At 42.5% G+C, this 14,227-nt stretch overlaps 1 protein-coding gene across 2 annotated transcripts in view; it reads left to right on the top strand.

The window, feature by feature from the left end:
- cds1 (CDP-diacylglycerol synthase (phosphatidate cytidylyltransferase) 1) overlaps nt 1–14,227 on the top strand; it is a 145,796-nt gene that overhangs the window by 110,921 nt on the left and 20,648 nt on the right. For both annotated transcript variants that reach the window (XM_068015017.1, XM_068015027.1), the window contains 2 exons: nt 3,381–3,463; nt 7,654–7,741. In XM_068015017.1, the coding sequence (XP_067871118.1) occupies nt 3,381–3,463; nt 7,654–7,741 (171 nt within the window). The remainder of the gene's footprint in view (nt 1–3,380; nt 3,464–7,653; nt 7,742–14,227) is intronic.

Raw genomic sequence — 14,227 nt, 5'->3', positions numbered from 1 at the left:
CAAAAGCTCGCCTGGATGCACTTTAAGAATTCCGTCCCCTTTAAGCCTTTTGCACTAAGACAATCCCAGTTGGTATTGGGGAAGTTGAAATCCCCTGCTATTATTGCCCTATTATTTTTACACCTCTGAGATTTGCCTACATATCTGCTCCTCTATCTCTCCCTGACTGTTTGGAGGCTTGTAGTACACTCCCAGCCAAGTGATTGCACCCCTTTCTAAGTTCTACCCATATGGCCTCATTTGAAGAACTTTCTGAGATATCATCCCTCCTTGCTGCAGTAATTGACTCCTTGATCAACAGTGCGATGCCACCTCCACTTTTATCCCCTCCCCTGTCACGCCTGAAGATTCTATACTCTGGAATATTGAGCTGCCAGTCCTGTCCCTCCCTCAACCATGTTTCTGTGATAGCAACAATATCATAATCCCATGTGCTAATCAACGCCCTCAATTCATCTGTCTTACTAGTAAGACTCTTTGCATTAAAATAGATGCAATCCAGCCTTGCATTTTTCCCTTGTGCCTTAACAGATCTGTATTTGCTCTGCCTTCCAGACTGACTCAGTTTCTCTTCTATATTTGACTGAGCATCACCCCCTACTGTACCTCCACTGTATCCCATTCCCCTGCCAAATTAATTTAACCCCCCACCCCCACATCACTAGCAGACCTCCCAGCAAAGATGTTGGTCCCGTTTGGTTCAGGTGCAACTCGTCCAACTTGTACAGGTCCCACCTTTGCCAGAAACAGATCCAGGAAACTAAAGCCCTCCCTCCTGCACCATCTTTGAAGGTGGCAGGACATATTGAGAGAGTGGTTAGTAAAGCATATGGGATCTTGGGCTTCATAAATAGAGGCATTGGGTACAAAAGCAGGGAAGTTATGCTGAACCTTTATAAAGCTCTGGTTAGGCCCCAACTGTAGTAAAACATCCAGTTCTGGTCACCATACTCCTGGAAGGATGTGAGGGTGCAGAGGAGATTTACCAGAATGTTCCAGGGATGGAGTATTTTAGTTACAAGGTTAGAGTTGGAAAAGCTGGGTTTGTTCCATTAGAACAACAGAGATTGAGGGGAGATTTAATAGAAGTGTGCAAGATTATGACAGGCTTAGATAAGTTAGACAAGGAAAAACTGTTCCCATTAACAAATGGTACAAGGACTCGGGGACACATTGAAAGTTTTGGGCAAAAGATGCAGGGGGAATATGAGGAAGCACTATTTATGCAATGGGTGGTAATGACTGGAACTCGCTGCCCACAAGGATGGAAGCACAGATAATCAATGACTTCAAGAGGAAGTTGGGTGGCTACTTGAGGGGAATAGACTTGCAGGGCTACAGGGATCGAGCGGGGGAGTGGGACTGACTGGATAGCTCCTTGAAGAGCCGGCATGGACTCAATGGGCCGAAAGGCCGCCTCCTGTGCTGTAAATGACTCTATGACTCAACCTTTATATCATCCTACGGATTCTACATTGCACATTTTTCGTAGCTCCATGATCAGGTTATTGATCAAAATTGTCAGTTTTAATGAAATTATGGAAAAGGGCAAGGATAGAACAGGAGTTAGAGTTCTCAATTGGGACAAGGCCAGTTTTATTAAGCTGAGGAGTGATTTAGCGAAAGACTTAGAAACAGCTACTTGAAGGTAGTGGGGGAGGCATTCAAAGGGGAGATTCAAGTGTTCCCCACAAAGAAAAAAGGTGGGACAGCCAAATCTAGAGCCCCATGGTAAGATAAGGCAGAAAAGGAAAGCTTATGTCCGACACAGAGAACTCGATTCTACAGAAAGTGGGGGGTGAAATCAAAAAGGAAATTAGAAAAGCTAAGAGGGGGCCTGGAAGAATATTGGCAAGCAAAATCAAGGTGAACCCAAAGATGTTTTATCAATACATCAAGAGTAAGGGGATAACTAAGGAAAGAGTAGGGCCCATAAAAGACCAAAAAGGTAGCCTATGTCGAGGGCGGAAGATGTTGGTATTGTTCTTAATGAATAATTTGTGTCTGTCTTCACAAAAGAGCGGGACATTGCATATATTGTAGTTAAGGAAAAGGGGTGTGAAGTATTGGATGTGATAAACAGAGGGATAGAGGAAGTATTAATGGGGTTAGCATCTTTGAAAGTTGAAAAATTACCAGGGCCGGATGAAATGTACCCCTAGCTGTTAAAAGAAGCCAGAGAGGAAATAGTGCAAGGTCTGTCCATCATTTTCCAGTCCTCACTGGATACAGGTGTGGTACCAGAGGATTGGAGGACTGCTAACGTTGTACCTCTTTAAAAAGGGAGCAAGGGATAGACTGAATAATTACAGGCCAGTCAGTCTAACCTCAGTAGTGTGCAAATTATTGGAATCAGTTCTGAGAGGCAGGATAAGCTGTCACTTAGAAGGGCACAGATTAATCCAGGATGGTCAGCATGGATTTGTTAAGGGAAGATCTTGTCTGAATGTTTTGAAGCAATAAAAAGGAGGATTGATTTGGGTAGTGCAGTTGATGTGGTCTACATGGATTTTCGCAAGGCTTTTGACAAGGTCCCACATGCAGACTGGTTAAAAAAATAAAATCCCATGGGATCCAGGGAAATGCAGCAAGGTGGATACAAAACTGGCTCAGTGGCAGGAAAAAATGATAATTGTTGATGGGTGTATTTGCGACTGGAGGGCTGTTTCCAGTGGTGTTCCATGTGCATGGATATTCTAGTGGTCTTTGTTTTCTGTTGGATCATCCTAACAATACATCCGAGTACTCTATTAGCCTTTACTAAGGAGCCTTATGGGTCACCTGTAAAGTTTAAATTAATGTTCATGTTATGTTAAGGGTACATGGGAAAGGGTTGTGGAATGGGGCGAAGTAGATTATCTCTTTTCGAGAGCCAGCAGAGGCACGCTGTTCTGATTCGTCATCTTGGAGGCATAAGGGGAGATGGTGGCATAGTGGTAATGTCACTGGACTAGTAATAAGAGGCTCAGGCTAATGGGACACAGGTTCAAATCCCACCATGGCAGCTGGTGGAATTTAAATTCAGTTATTAAATTTTATGAATAAATGTAATTTTTTTAAAAATCTGGGACCAGTAATGGTGCCATGAAACTATCATCAGTTATTGTTCTGGTTCACTAATGTCCTTTAGGGAAGGAAATCTGCCATCCTTCCCTAGTGTGGCCTATATGTGGTTGGCTCTTAAACATGCCCTCTGAAATGGCCAAGCAAGCCACTGAGTTCAAGGACAATTAGGGATGGGCAATAAATGCTGGCATTGCCAGCGATGCCCACATCCCATGAACAAATAAAAAAAAATGTTGTGAATTGTAAATGATTATGTTTTAATCATACAGGCGTATTTTACAAATGAAGTCATTTTGGTTTGATTGCATTTACAGTTTGGCTGGACTCATGTAACACTGCTAATTATTGTTACTCAGTCTCATCTGGTCATCCAAAATTTGTTTGAAGGCATGATCTGGTAAGTGACTTGTGATCGTACGCCTTGCATTTTCTCTTTTTGTGAAGTAAGTGCGCATTATTTTCTATCTTGGTTTCTGTTTTCAACTCATTTCTCCACCACCCTTCTAGTTAGTACCCTGAATTTTCTCTATCCTATTGCAGGACAGCCTCTTGCAATTTTACTTTATTCTCAATTCTTTATCAGTGTCTCAGACTGTAGTTGATCAATTTCAGAAGTATAGTTTTATCTGTTGTCATGGTCCTGTAGTTTTTTTTTTGGAATATGCGGTTTGCCTTTAAGGCTTGCAAGGGATCAGTATTGCTTTAAGAATCAGCAAGCCTCAGGAGTTAATAGGAAGGTGCATTTTCATTGCCTTAGAAACAGCCATATGGAGACTGTGATTCAAAGGGTGCATTCTCATTACCATAGATACAACCACTGGGAGTGAGTCTCATGCGATGCATTTGTTACAATTCAGTTTTGAACTGGCTGTTAGTTGAAGACAGTTTGTTCTAACAGACATACAGACAAAGCTGGTGTTAGCACCTGGAAAAAGAGCTCTCAACCATTTAAACTGAAGGAAGAGGATTTTAGTCTGTTTAATTATTATTTCTCAAAATTCTAAAACATCAAGCCAAAACACGGATCTCTGGTAATTTAAATTGAAGAAAGGGAAGTTGGACTGTGACAATCTTTTATCCCTCAAAAACTCTAAAGTCAGATTGATTCTGTTGAATGTGTTTGCAAGTCGTTAATTGTTGAAATTCACTGGAGAGCAACATCCTGTGAGGACTTCGAGCAACATCCTGTGAGGACTTCGAGCAACATCCTGTGAGGACTTCGAGCAACATCCTGTGAGGACTTCGAGCAACATTGGACTGTAAATTTGCAAGGACTCTAATTTTTTCTTTTTTAAATGGTGTTTATATCTTCATAGTGTTTAAGAATTTAGTTCTTCTAATTAAAGAGTTAATTTATTGATTTTAAAGACACTTAGTTTGGTTAGCCTCATTCGGGGGTTAATAGATGGTACAATTTGGTTGGGTCTTTAATTTGGAAAGTTTTAAATGATATGTTAGCCGATCTGTGGAGCAACGGGATTGAATTAACAGTGTGTTGGTCCCACCACAATCAGAATCGTATATTTTGATTGGGGGCTGTGACAGGAGCGGTCGGTCGTAACATATTTATTGGGGGCTCATCCTGGGATTTGAATAACATATTATTTGGGGGCCCACTCAAGATTTGAATCACACACTAATTGGGTTTCTCGAGATTTGAATCATATCTTAATTGGGGGCTCGTTCACTGTTGAATCATATTTAATTCAGTGGCTCGCGTCTGGGATCACAATCAGACAATTTTGGGGGCTTGCATTTGGAATCATAGTAATTACTTGTCTCTGGGATAACATATTTAAATTGGGGTCTTGCATCTTATCAATTGGAAACTTGATTGTTGGGATCTAAATCTGACACCAATTACAAAGAAATTAAAAGAACCAGGTCTCTTGTATAATAAGGTACAGTCCATTCCATTGTTATGGCATTAGTGGCTGTAGCAGAGTTTTTGGGAAAGCAGAATGTTTCCCTGAGTGACTTGATAACTTTAAGAACAAATTAAAAGAATTGGCAGCGAAATTGGGGTTGGAATTGAAATCAGGTGCCAAAAAAGCAGAGATAATTGAAATAATAGCTAAATATCTGGAATTCGTAGATGATGATGATGATAATACAGATGAAGGGCAATACGAGGAACAAGAAAGCAAATACGAAAGATATGAAGGTAGTAAGTCCGAGAGTGATGCAATGGAATTGGCTAGGATTCAGTTAGAAATGAAAAAACTGGAGCTTCAGCAGGAAAAAGCAATAGCAATAAGAAAACTTGAATTAAAGGAAAGGGAGAATGAGAAAGCATTTCAGAGAGAAAGTGAAAGAGAAGAGAGGGAATTTTAAGTTATAAGAGATGGAACTAAGACAAAGGGGTAGTCTTAAATCCAGGGAAAATTTGGGTCAGGAAGAATCTGAATTTAGATCAGGATCCAGCAAGAAGTTGTTTAAATTTATACAGGCTCTTCCGAAGTTCGAGGAAAGGGACTTAGAGGCATTTTTCATATCTTTTGAAAAAATAGCCAAACAGATGAAATGGCCGAAAGAAAGCTGGACATTGCTCAAGCAGGGCAGGCTGGTAGGCAGAGCTAATGAAGCTTATGCCATGCTTTCTGATGAGGCTTCTGCAGATGATGAAATGGCAAAAAAGGCTATTCTCTCTGCTTATGAGTTAGTCCCTGAAGCTTAACATCAGAAGTTTAGGAACTTATGGAGATTGACTGGGCAGACATATTTAGAATTTTGAGAGATAATAATTAAACAGACTAAAATCCTCTTCCTTCAGTTTAAATAGTTGAGAACTCTTTTTCCAGGTGCTAACACCAGCTGTGTCTGTATGTCTCTGTTGGAACAAACTGTCTTTAACTAACAGCCAGTTCAAAACTGAACTGTAACAAATGCATCGCATGAGACTCACTCCCAGTGGTTGTATTTATGGTAACAAGAATGCACCCTTTGAATTGCAGTCTCCATATGGCTGTTTCTAAGGCAATGAAAATGCACCTTCCTATAACTCCTGAGGCTTGCTGGTTCTTAAAGCAATACTGATCCCTTGCAAGCCTTAAAGGCAAACCGCATATTTCGAGAAAAAAAAACTACAGGGCCGTGACACTATGTAATTGTGGAAATCGAATGCAAATACTACGTGACCATAAAGATTTTATTTTTTGCAGTTGAGGTAGTATGAGATTAAATTTTTTCTAACATTTTTGTAATTTTGTTTCAATGGAACATCTATTTTGATCCCATTGATATGTCACTCTTCAATGTAATTCAAAATTTATTACACAATTGCTTGATTTAGGTTTTGAGATTTATGACTAGAACCTAGGTATAGAACACCAGGGAACCTTGATGTTTTTTCTTTTAATGTTATTGAGCTAAATTTAGATCTTGGGGTTCACTTCATGACGCACTGCTTGGATTTTCAGACGTGATGTCTAAGACAACGTGCTGTGGGCAGTGAAATACAGATTAACATTCTAGCAATCATTCGCACTATTGCTCTTGTAATAATTCTTTTCATTCAAACTCACTAGTCATTGTCAAGTTAGTCTGGTGGATTTCACTTTTGGGTTAGGGTAATTGACTAAAAACCCATACTGGAGCTGCGTTGACCAGCGAAAGAAAGAACAGGAGACTGCAGGAAGAGGGAGGTTCTTTCCTGGGCTGAAGGCTAAAATGCACCGGTTTGGTATCATAGCAGAAAATAAAATCCTGAAAATACAAGCTTGACAATCCACCAGTATGGAATAAAGTGACAAATTTGTTGTTTGTGTCATGAAGCGGAGTGAAATAAGTGAATTATGAATACAATTGGTACTTGGTACATTGATATGTACTGTGAAACGAAACAAACTATTCATTTGTGTCTGGCCTTGTCACCAAATGTTTGCTCAGTCTACCTTCAGAGAAATTGAAGAAGCACGTATGCGAAAGACAAGAATTTGGTTAGGTCACAATAGGATATCATTTTTAACCCCGACCCGAGTTATACTGTTGTGCCAGTAGACATGAGTCCATTAAATGTAGGACACTCAGACCATTGGTGCTCAGTTAAGAATATAAGAAATAGTAGTAGGTGTAGGCTGATCTGCCATTCAATAAGATTGTAGCTGATCTGATTTTGGCCTCAAGTCCATTTTCCTGTCTGTTTCCCATAACCCTTGTCTCTCCTGTAGTTCAAAACTCTATCTATCTCAGCATTGAATATAGTCAATGAATTGGCCTCCAGGACACTCTCAGGCGGAGAATTCCAAAGATTCATCACCCTCTGAAGAGAAATTCCTCATCTGCGTGTTAAATGGGCGACCCCTTATTCAGAAACCATGCGCCTGAGTTCCAGACTTTCCTGTGAAAGAAACCATCCTCACAGCATCTACCCGGTCGAGCCCCTTCAGAGTTTTATATGTTTCAATAGCTTCCCTTTCATTCTTCTGTGGGCATTGCTCTTCCACATCATAGATTCAAACTAAATTGTGCAACCTCCATGTATATGGTAGTAGTCACTGTATTTCGTGGAAAACAAATAAGAACAAAAAAATGTTATGAAGATTTCAAGCTGCTTTGTATTCATTGACTGAACTTACTTTATTTCAGGTTTATTGTTCCAATCTCGATTGTAATTTGCAATGATATAATGGCATACCTATTTGGTTTCTTCTTCGGGAGAACTCCATTAATTAAGGTAGGTCATCCTGTGGAAAATGGTATGTCAATGTTGCAATTAAACCATATAATATAATGAACTATTATTAATTCGGGGAGGTGGTGGCATAGTGGTACTATCACAGGACTAGTAACCCAGGGTATTGATCGAGAGACATGGGTTCGAATCCCACCACAGCAGAAGATGGAATTTGAATTTAATTAATAAATCTGGAATTAAAAGCTAGTCTAATGATGGCCATGAAACCATTGTCGGTTGTTGTAAAAACCCATCTGGTTCACTAATGCCCTTTAGGGAAGGAAATCTGCTGTCCTTATCTGGTCTGGCCTACATGTGACTCCAGACCCACAGCAATGTGGTTAACTTTTACATGCCCTTTGAAATGGCCTAGCAAGCCACTCAGTTGTACCTACTGCTACGAATTCAATAAAAAGGAATGAAAGCAGACGGACCACCCGGCATCGACCTAGGCACCGGAAACAACAATGGCAAACCCAGCCCTGTCGACCCTGCAAAGTCCTCCTTACTAACATCTGGAGGCTTGTGCCAAAGTTGGGAGAGCTGTCCCACAGATTAGTCAAACAACAGCCTGACATAGTCATACTCACAGAATCATACCTTACAGACAATGTCCCAGACACTGCCATCACTATCCCTGGATATGTCCTGCCCCACCGGCAGGACAGACCCAGCAGAGGTGGCGGGACAGTGGTCTACAGTAGGGAGGGAGTTGCCCTGGGAGTCCTCAACATCGACTCCGGACCCCATGAAGTCTCATGGCATCAGGTCAAACATGGGCAAGGTAACCTCCTACTGATTACCACCTACTGCCCTCCCTCAGCTGATGAGTCAGTACTCCTCCATGTAGAACACCATTTGGAGGAAGCACTGAGGGTGGCAAGGGCACAAAATGTACTCTGGGTGGGGGACTTCAATGTCCATCACCAAGATTGGTAACACCACTACTGACCGAGCTGGCCGAGTACTAAAGGACATAGCTGCTAGTCTGGGTCTGCGGCAGGTGGTGGGAGAACCAACACGAGGGAAAAACATACTTGACCTTGTCCTCACCAATCTGCCTGCCACAGATGCTTCTATCCATGACTGTATTGGTAGGAGTGACCACCACACAGTCCTTGTGGAGACGAAGTCCCGCCTTCACATTGAGGATACCGTCCATCGTGTTGTATAGCACTATCACCGCGCTAAATGGGATAGATTTTGAACAGATCTAGCAATGCAAAACTGGGCATCCATGAGGTGCTGTGGGCCATCAGCAGCAGCAGAATTCTCCTCAATCACAATCTGTAACCTCATGGCCCGGCATATCCCCCACTCTACCATTACCATCAAGCCAGGAGACCAACCCTGGTTCAATGAACAGTGCAGGAGGGCATGCCAGGAGCAGCACCAGGCATACCTCAAAATGAGGTGTTATCTTAGTGAAGCTACAACACTGGACTACTTGCATGCCAAACTGCATAAGCAGCATGCAATAGACAGAGCTAAGCGATCCCATAATCAACGGATCAGATCTAAGCTCTGCAGTCCTGCCACATCCAGTCGTGAATGGTGGTGGACAATTAAACAACTAACTGGAGGAGGTAGCTCCACAAATATCCCCATCCTCAATGATGGGGGAGACCAGCACATCAGTGCGAAAGATGAGGCAGAAGCATTTGCAACAGTCTTCAGCCAGAAGTGCCAAGTGGATGATCCATCGCGGCCCCCTCCTTAAGTCCCCAGCATTACAGATGCCAGACCTCAGCCAATTTGATTCACTCCGCGTGATGTCAAGAAATGACTGAAGGCACTGGATACTGCAAAGGCTATGGGTCCTGACAATATTCCGGAAATAGTACTGAAGACGTGTTCCAGAACTTGCCACACCCCTAGCCAAGCTGTTCCAGTACAGCTACAACACTGGCATCTACCCGGCAATGTGGAAAATTGCCCAAGTCCAACCCGGCCAATTACCGCCCCATCAGCCTACTCTCAATCATCAGTAAAGTGATGGAAGGTTTCATCAACAGTGCCATCAAGCAGCACTTGCTTAGCAATAACCTGCTCAGTGATGTTCAGTTTGGGTTCCGCCAGGGCCACTCAGCTCCTGACCTCATTGCAGCCTTGGTTCAAACATGGACAAAAGAGCTGAACTCGAGAGGTGAGGTGAGAGTGATTGCCCTTGACATCAAGGCAGCATTTGACTGAGTATGGCATCAAGGAGCCCTAGCAAAACTGGAGTCAATGGGAATCGGGGAAAACGCTCTGCTGGTTGGAGTCATACCTAGCGCAAAGGAAGATGGCTGTGGTTGTTGGAGGTCAATCATCTGAGCTCCAAAACATCACTGCAGGAGTTCCTCAGGGTAGTGTCCCAGGCCCAACCATCTTCAGCTGCTTCATCAATGACCTTCCTTCAATCATAAGGTCGGAAGTGGGGATGTTCGCTGATGATTGAACAATGTTCAGCACCATTCGCAACTCCTCAGATACTGAAGCAGTCCGTGTAGAAATGCAGTAAGACCTGGACAATATCCAGGCTTGGGCTGATAAGTAGCAAGTAACATTTGCACCACGCAAGTGCCAGGCAATGACCATCTCCAACAAGAGAGAATCTAACCATCTCCCCTTGACATTCAATGGCATTACAATCGCTGAATCCCCCACTATCAATATCCTAGGGGCTACCATTGACCAGAAACTGCACTGGAGTAGTCATATAAATACCGTGGCTACAAGAGCAGGTCAGAGGCTAGGAATTCTGAGGCGAGTAACTCACCTACTGACTCCCCAAAGCCTGCCCACCATCTACAAGGCACAAGTTAGGAGTATGATGGAATACTCTCCACTTGACTGGATGGGTGCAGCTCCAACAACACTCAAGAAGCTCGACACCATCCAGAACAAAGCAGCCCGCTTGATTGGCACACCATCCACAAACATTCACTCCCTCCACCACCGACACACAGTGGCAGCAGTGTGTACCATCTACAAGCTGCACTGCAGCAACGCGCCAAGGCTCCTTAGACCGCACCTTCCAAACCCGCGACCTCTACCACTTTGAAGGACAAGAGCAGCAGATGCATGGGAACATCATCACCTGCAAGTTCCCCTCCAAGTCACACACCATCCTGACTTGGGACTATATCATCGTTCTTTCACTGTTGCTAGGTCAAAATCCTGGAACTCCCTACCTCACTTGGACTGCAGTGGTGCAAGAAGGCAGCTCACCACCACCTTCTCAAGGGCAATTAGGGAAGGGCAATAAATGCTGGCATAGCCAAGTGACGCCAACATCTCATGAATGAATTTTAAAAAATCACGAGATGTGAGTGTCACTGGCAAGACCAATATTTATTGCCCATCCATAATTGCCCTTGAGAAGGTGGTAGTGAGCCTGTACTGTTACATAGGGAGTTCCAGGATTTTGACCCTGTGATGAATGAACCATATATTTCCAAGTTGAGATGACGTGTAACTTAGACGAACCTTTGTTGTGTCCAGTGCCTAAGTTAATGCTGGGTAGTTCGTCTGGTTTTATTCTTATGTTCCTAATTGCAGCTTACATTAAAGAGTAATTACTAAACTTTACACACATCTATATGGTTCAAACAACTTAAAAGTACTGTTTTACTTGGGGAGAGGGGGTGGAGGAGATATCCCTAATAGTTGCTTAAAAAATAAAATCAAGCACCTATTTCTTTGAAATAGACTTTTTAAAATTGGGGTTTGAGAAAGACAAGTATTTGGTTAGGTCACAATAGGATATAATTTTTAACCCTGACCCGGGTTATACTGTTGTGCCAGTAGACATGAGTCAACTCCATTAAATGTAGGACACTCAGACCATTGTTGCTCAGTTAAGAATATAAGAAATAGTAGTAGGTGGAGGCTATATGGCCTTTTACGTCTGATCTGCCATTCAATAAGATTGTAGCTGATCTGATCTTGGTCTCAAGTCTATTTTACTGCCTGTTTCCTATAACCCTTGTCTCTCCTGTAGTTCAAAAATCTATCTATCTCAGCATTGAATATATATACTTAGTCTCCAGGACTCTCTGAGGTAGAGAATTCCAAAGATTCAGAAACTATGCGCCTGAGTTCTAGATTTTCCTGTGAGGGGAACCATCCTCTCAGCATCTACCCGGTCGAGCTCCCTCAGAGTTTTATATGTTTCAATATTTTCCCTTTCATTCTTCTAAACTCCAGTGAGTTTAGGCCCAAACTGCTCAACATTTTCTCATCAGGCAACCCTTTCTTTTCAGGAATCAAACAAGTGAACCTTCTCTGAACTGCCTGTAATGCAAGCATATCCCTGCTTAAATAAGGAGACCAAAACTGTATGGAGTTCTCTAATGCCAACGCCCTGTACAGTCATGGCAAGACCTCCCGACTTTTATACACATCCCCCTTGCAATAAAGGCCAACATTCCATTTGTCTTTATGGTGGAGTCCTTGTGTGCAGACAGCGTTCTGTGCAGTTGACCTGTTGGAACTGTATAAATCATTGGTTTGGCCACAACTTGAGGACTTGTGTGCGGTTCTGGTCACCTCATTACAGAAAGGATGTAATTGCACTAGAGTGGGTACAGAGGCAATTTACCAGGATGTTGCCAGGACTGGAAAAATGCAGCTGTGAGGAAAGATTGGATAGGCTCGGGTTGTTCTCCTTGGAACAGAGAAGGCTGAGGGGAGATCTGATTGAAATGCACAACATTTTGGGGGGCCTGGATAGAGTGGATGTGAAGAGCCTATTTACCTTAGCAGAGAGGTCAATGACTAGGGGGCATAGATTTAAAGTGATTGGTAGAAAGATTAGAGGAGAGATGAGGAAAAGTTGTTTCACCCAGAGGGTGGTGGGGGCCTGGAACTCACTGCCTGAAAGGGTAATAGAGGCAGAAACCCTCAACTCATTCAAAAGAAGCCTGGGATATGCACCTTAAGTGCTGTAATCTGCAGGGCTACAGACCAAATGCTGGAAGATGGGATTAGAATGGGTGGAACGTTTTTCAGCTGGAACAGACATGATGGGTGAGGTGGCCTCTTTCTGTGCCGTAAACTTTCTCTGATTCTATGATTACCAGATCTGAAATAGACTGTTCCTGGGTTGATTCCACAACATATTGTTTTAAGAAACTTTCCCGAATACATTTTATGACTTGTCTTTAAGGCTACATTTGCCAATTTTGAATTGTCCAATCTATTTGAAGATTAAAGTCACCCATGATGATTGCAGTACCTTTCTTACAAAATCATCTTATTTCTTGATTTATGCTCTCCTACAGTGTAGCTACTGTTTGGGAGCCTATAGACTACTCTCACCAATGACCTCTTTCCCTTGCTATTCTTCATCTGCACCCAATCTGTTTCTACACCTTGATCTTTTGAGCCAAGAACATTTTTCACTACCGTACTGATCTCTCCCTTTATTAGGAGAGCTGCTGCACTTCGTTTTCCTTTTTGCCTATCCTTCCGAAATGTCAAACACCCCTAAATATTCAGTTCCCAGCCTTGGTCACCTTGCAGCCATGTCTGTCAGATCATAGCCACTTTTTTCTCTTTGTGCCATCAATTCATCTATCTTGTTCTGAATCCTGCGTGCATTCAGAGTTGACTGATTTTGACCAGGATAGTATTGGGGTTGCTACATTTTACCTCCATGCACCTGTTTTAAGGAGGGAAATACACAGTGATGCATGTTGGAAGAGCTTTTGTGTGGACAAGAGAGGTTCAAGTTTTCTGTGGTGAAATAATCTGCTGGTGCTCATCGACAAGACAGACACATGAATAATGATCACAGGAGGTACTGAAATGTGTTGAAACCATATTCCAATGGAGTTAATGTCTTCAGGAACACAGGGAGAAATTTGGTGAGGAGCACCAAATCATATTGTGTCAGCTGTGGCTCAGTTGGTAGCACTCTGGGCTCTGAATTAGAAGGGTGTGGGTTCAAGTCCCCACTCCACAGTGTTGAGTACACAAATTTTGTCCGACACTAGCGCAGGGCTGAGGGAGTGGCTGCACTTTCAGAGCTGCCGCCTTTTGGATGAGCTGTTAAGCTGAGGCCCTGTCTGCTTTCTAAGGTGGACATAAAAAATCCCATGGCACTATTTTGAAGAGCAGCAAGGGATTTATCACTCATATCCTGGCCAATATTTATCTTTCAATCAATATTAGGTGAAACATATTATCTGATTGTTATCACATTGCTGTTTTGGGAGCTTGCTGTGTGCAAATTGGCTGTCCTGTTTCCTGCATAACGACATTGATTATATTTCAAAACTACTTAATTAGCTATAAAGCACTTTGGGATGTCTGGAGGTCATAAAAGGTATATAAATGCAAGTCAGTCGGTCTGTCTTTTTCACTTGCAGTTTTATTGCATGAAATTTCATACTAATTCTGTGATATGATGATTTGGATTATTATTTGATATTGAGATAGGTCAAGGCATTTAGCACTCAGTTCACAGTCTCAGATTTGTCTCGATGGCAGCCAATTTCA

This window comes from Heterodontus francisci, chromosome 1 (genome assembly GCF_036365525.1).
Source record: "Heterodontus francisci isolate sHetFra1 chromosome 1, sHetFra1.hap1, whole genome shotgun sequence".
NCBI classification, from domain to species: Eukaryota; Metazoa; Chordata; class Chondrichthyes; order Heterodontiformes; family Heterodontidae; genus Heterodontus; species Heterodontus francisci.
Note: the sequence above shows the minus strand (reverse complement) of the source record. Positions and strands in the feature narration are given on the sequence as shown.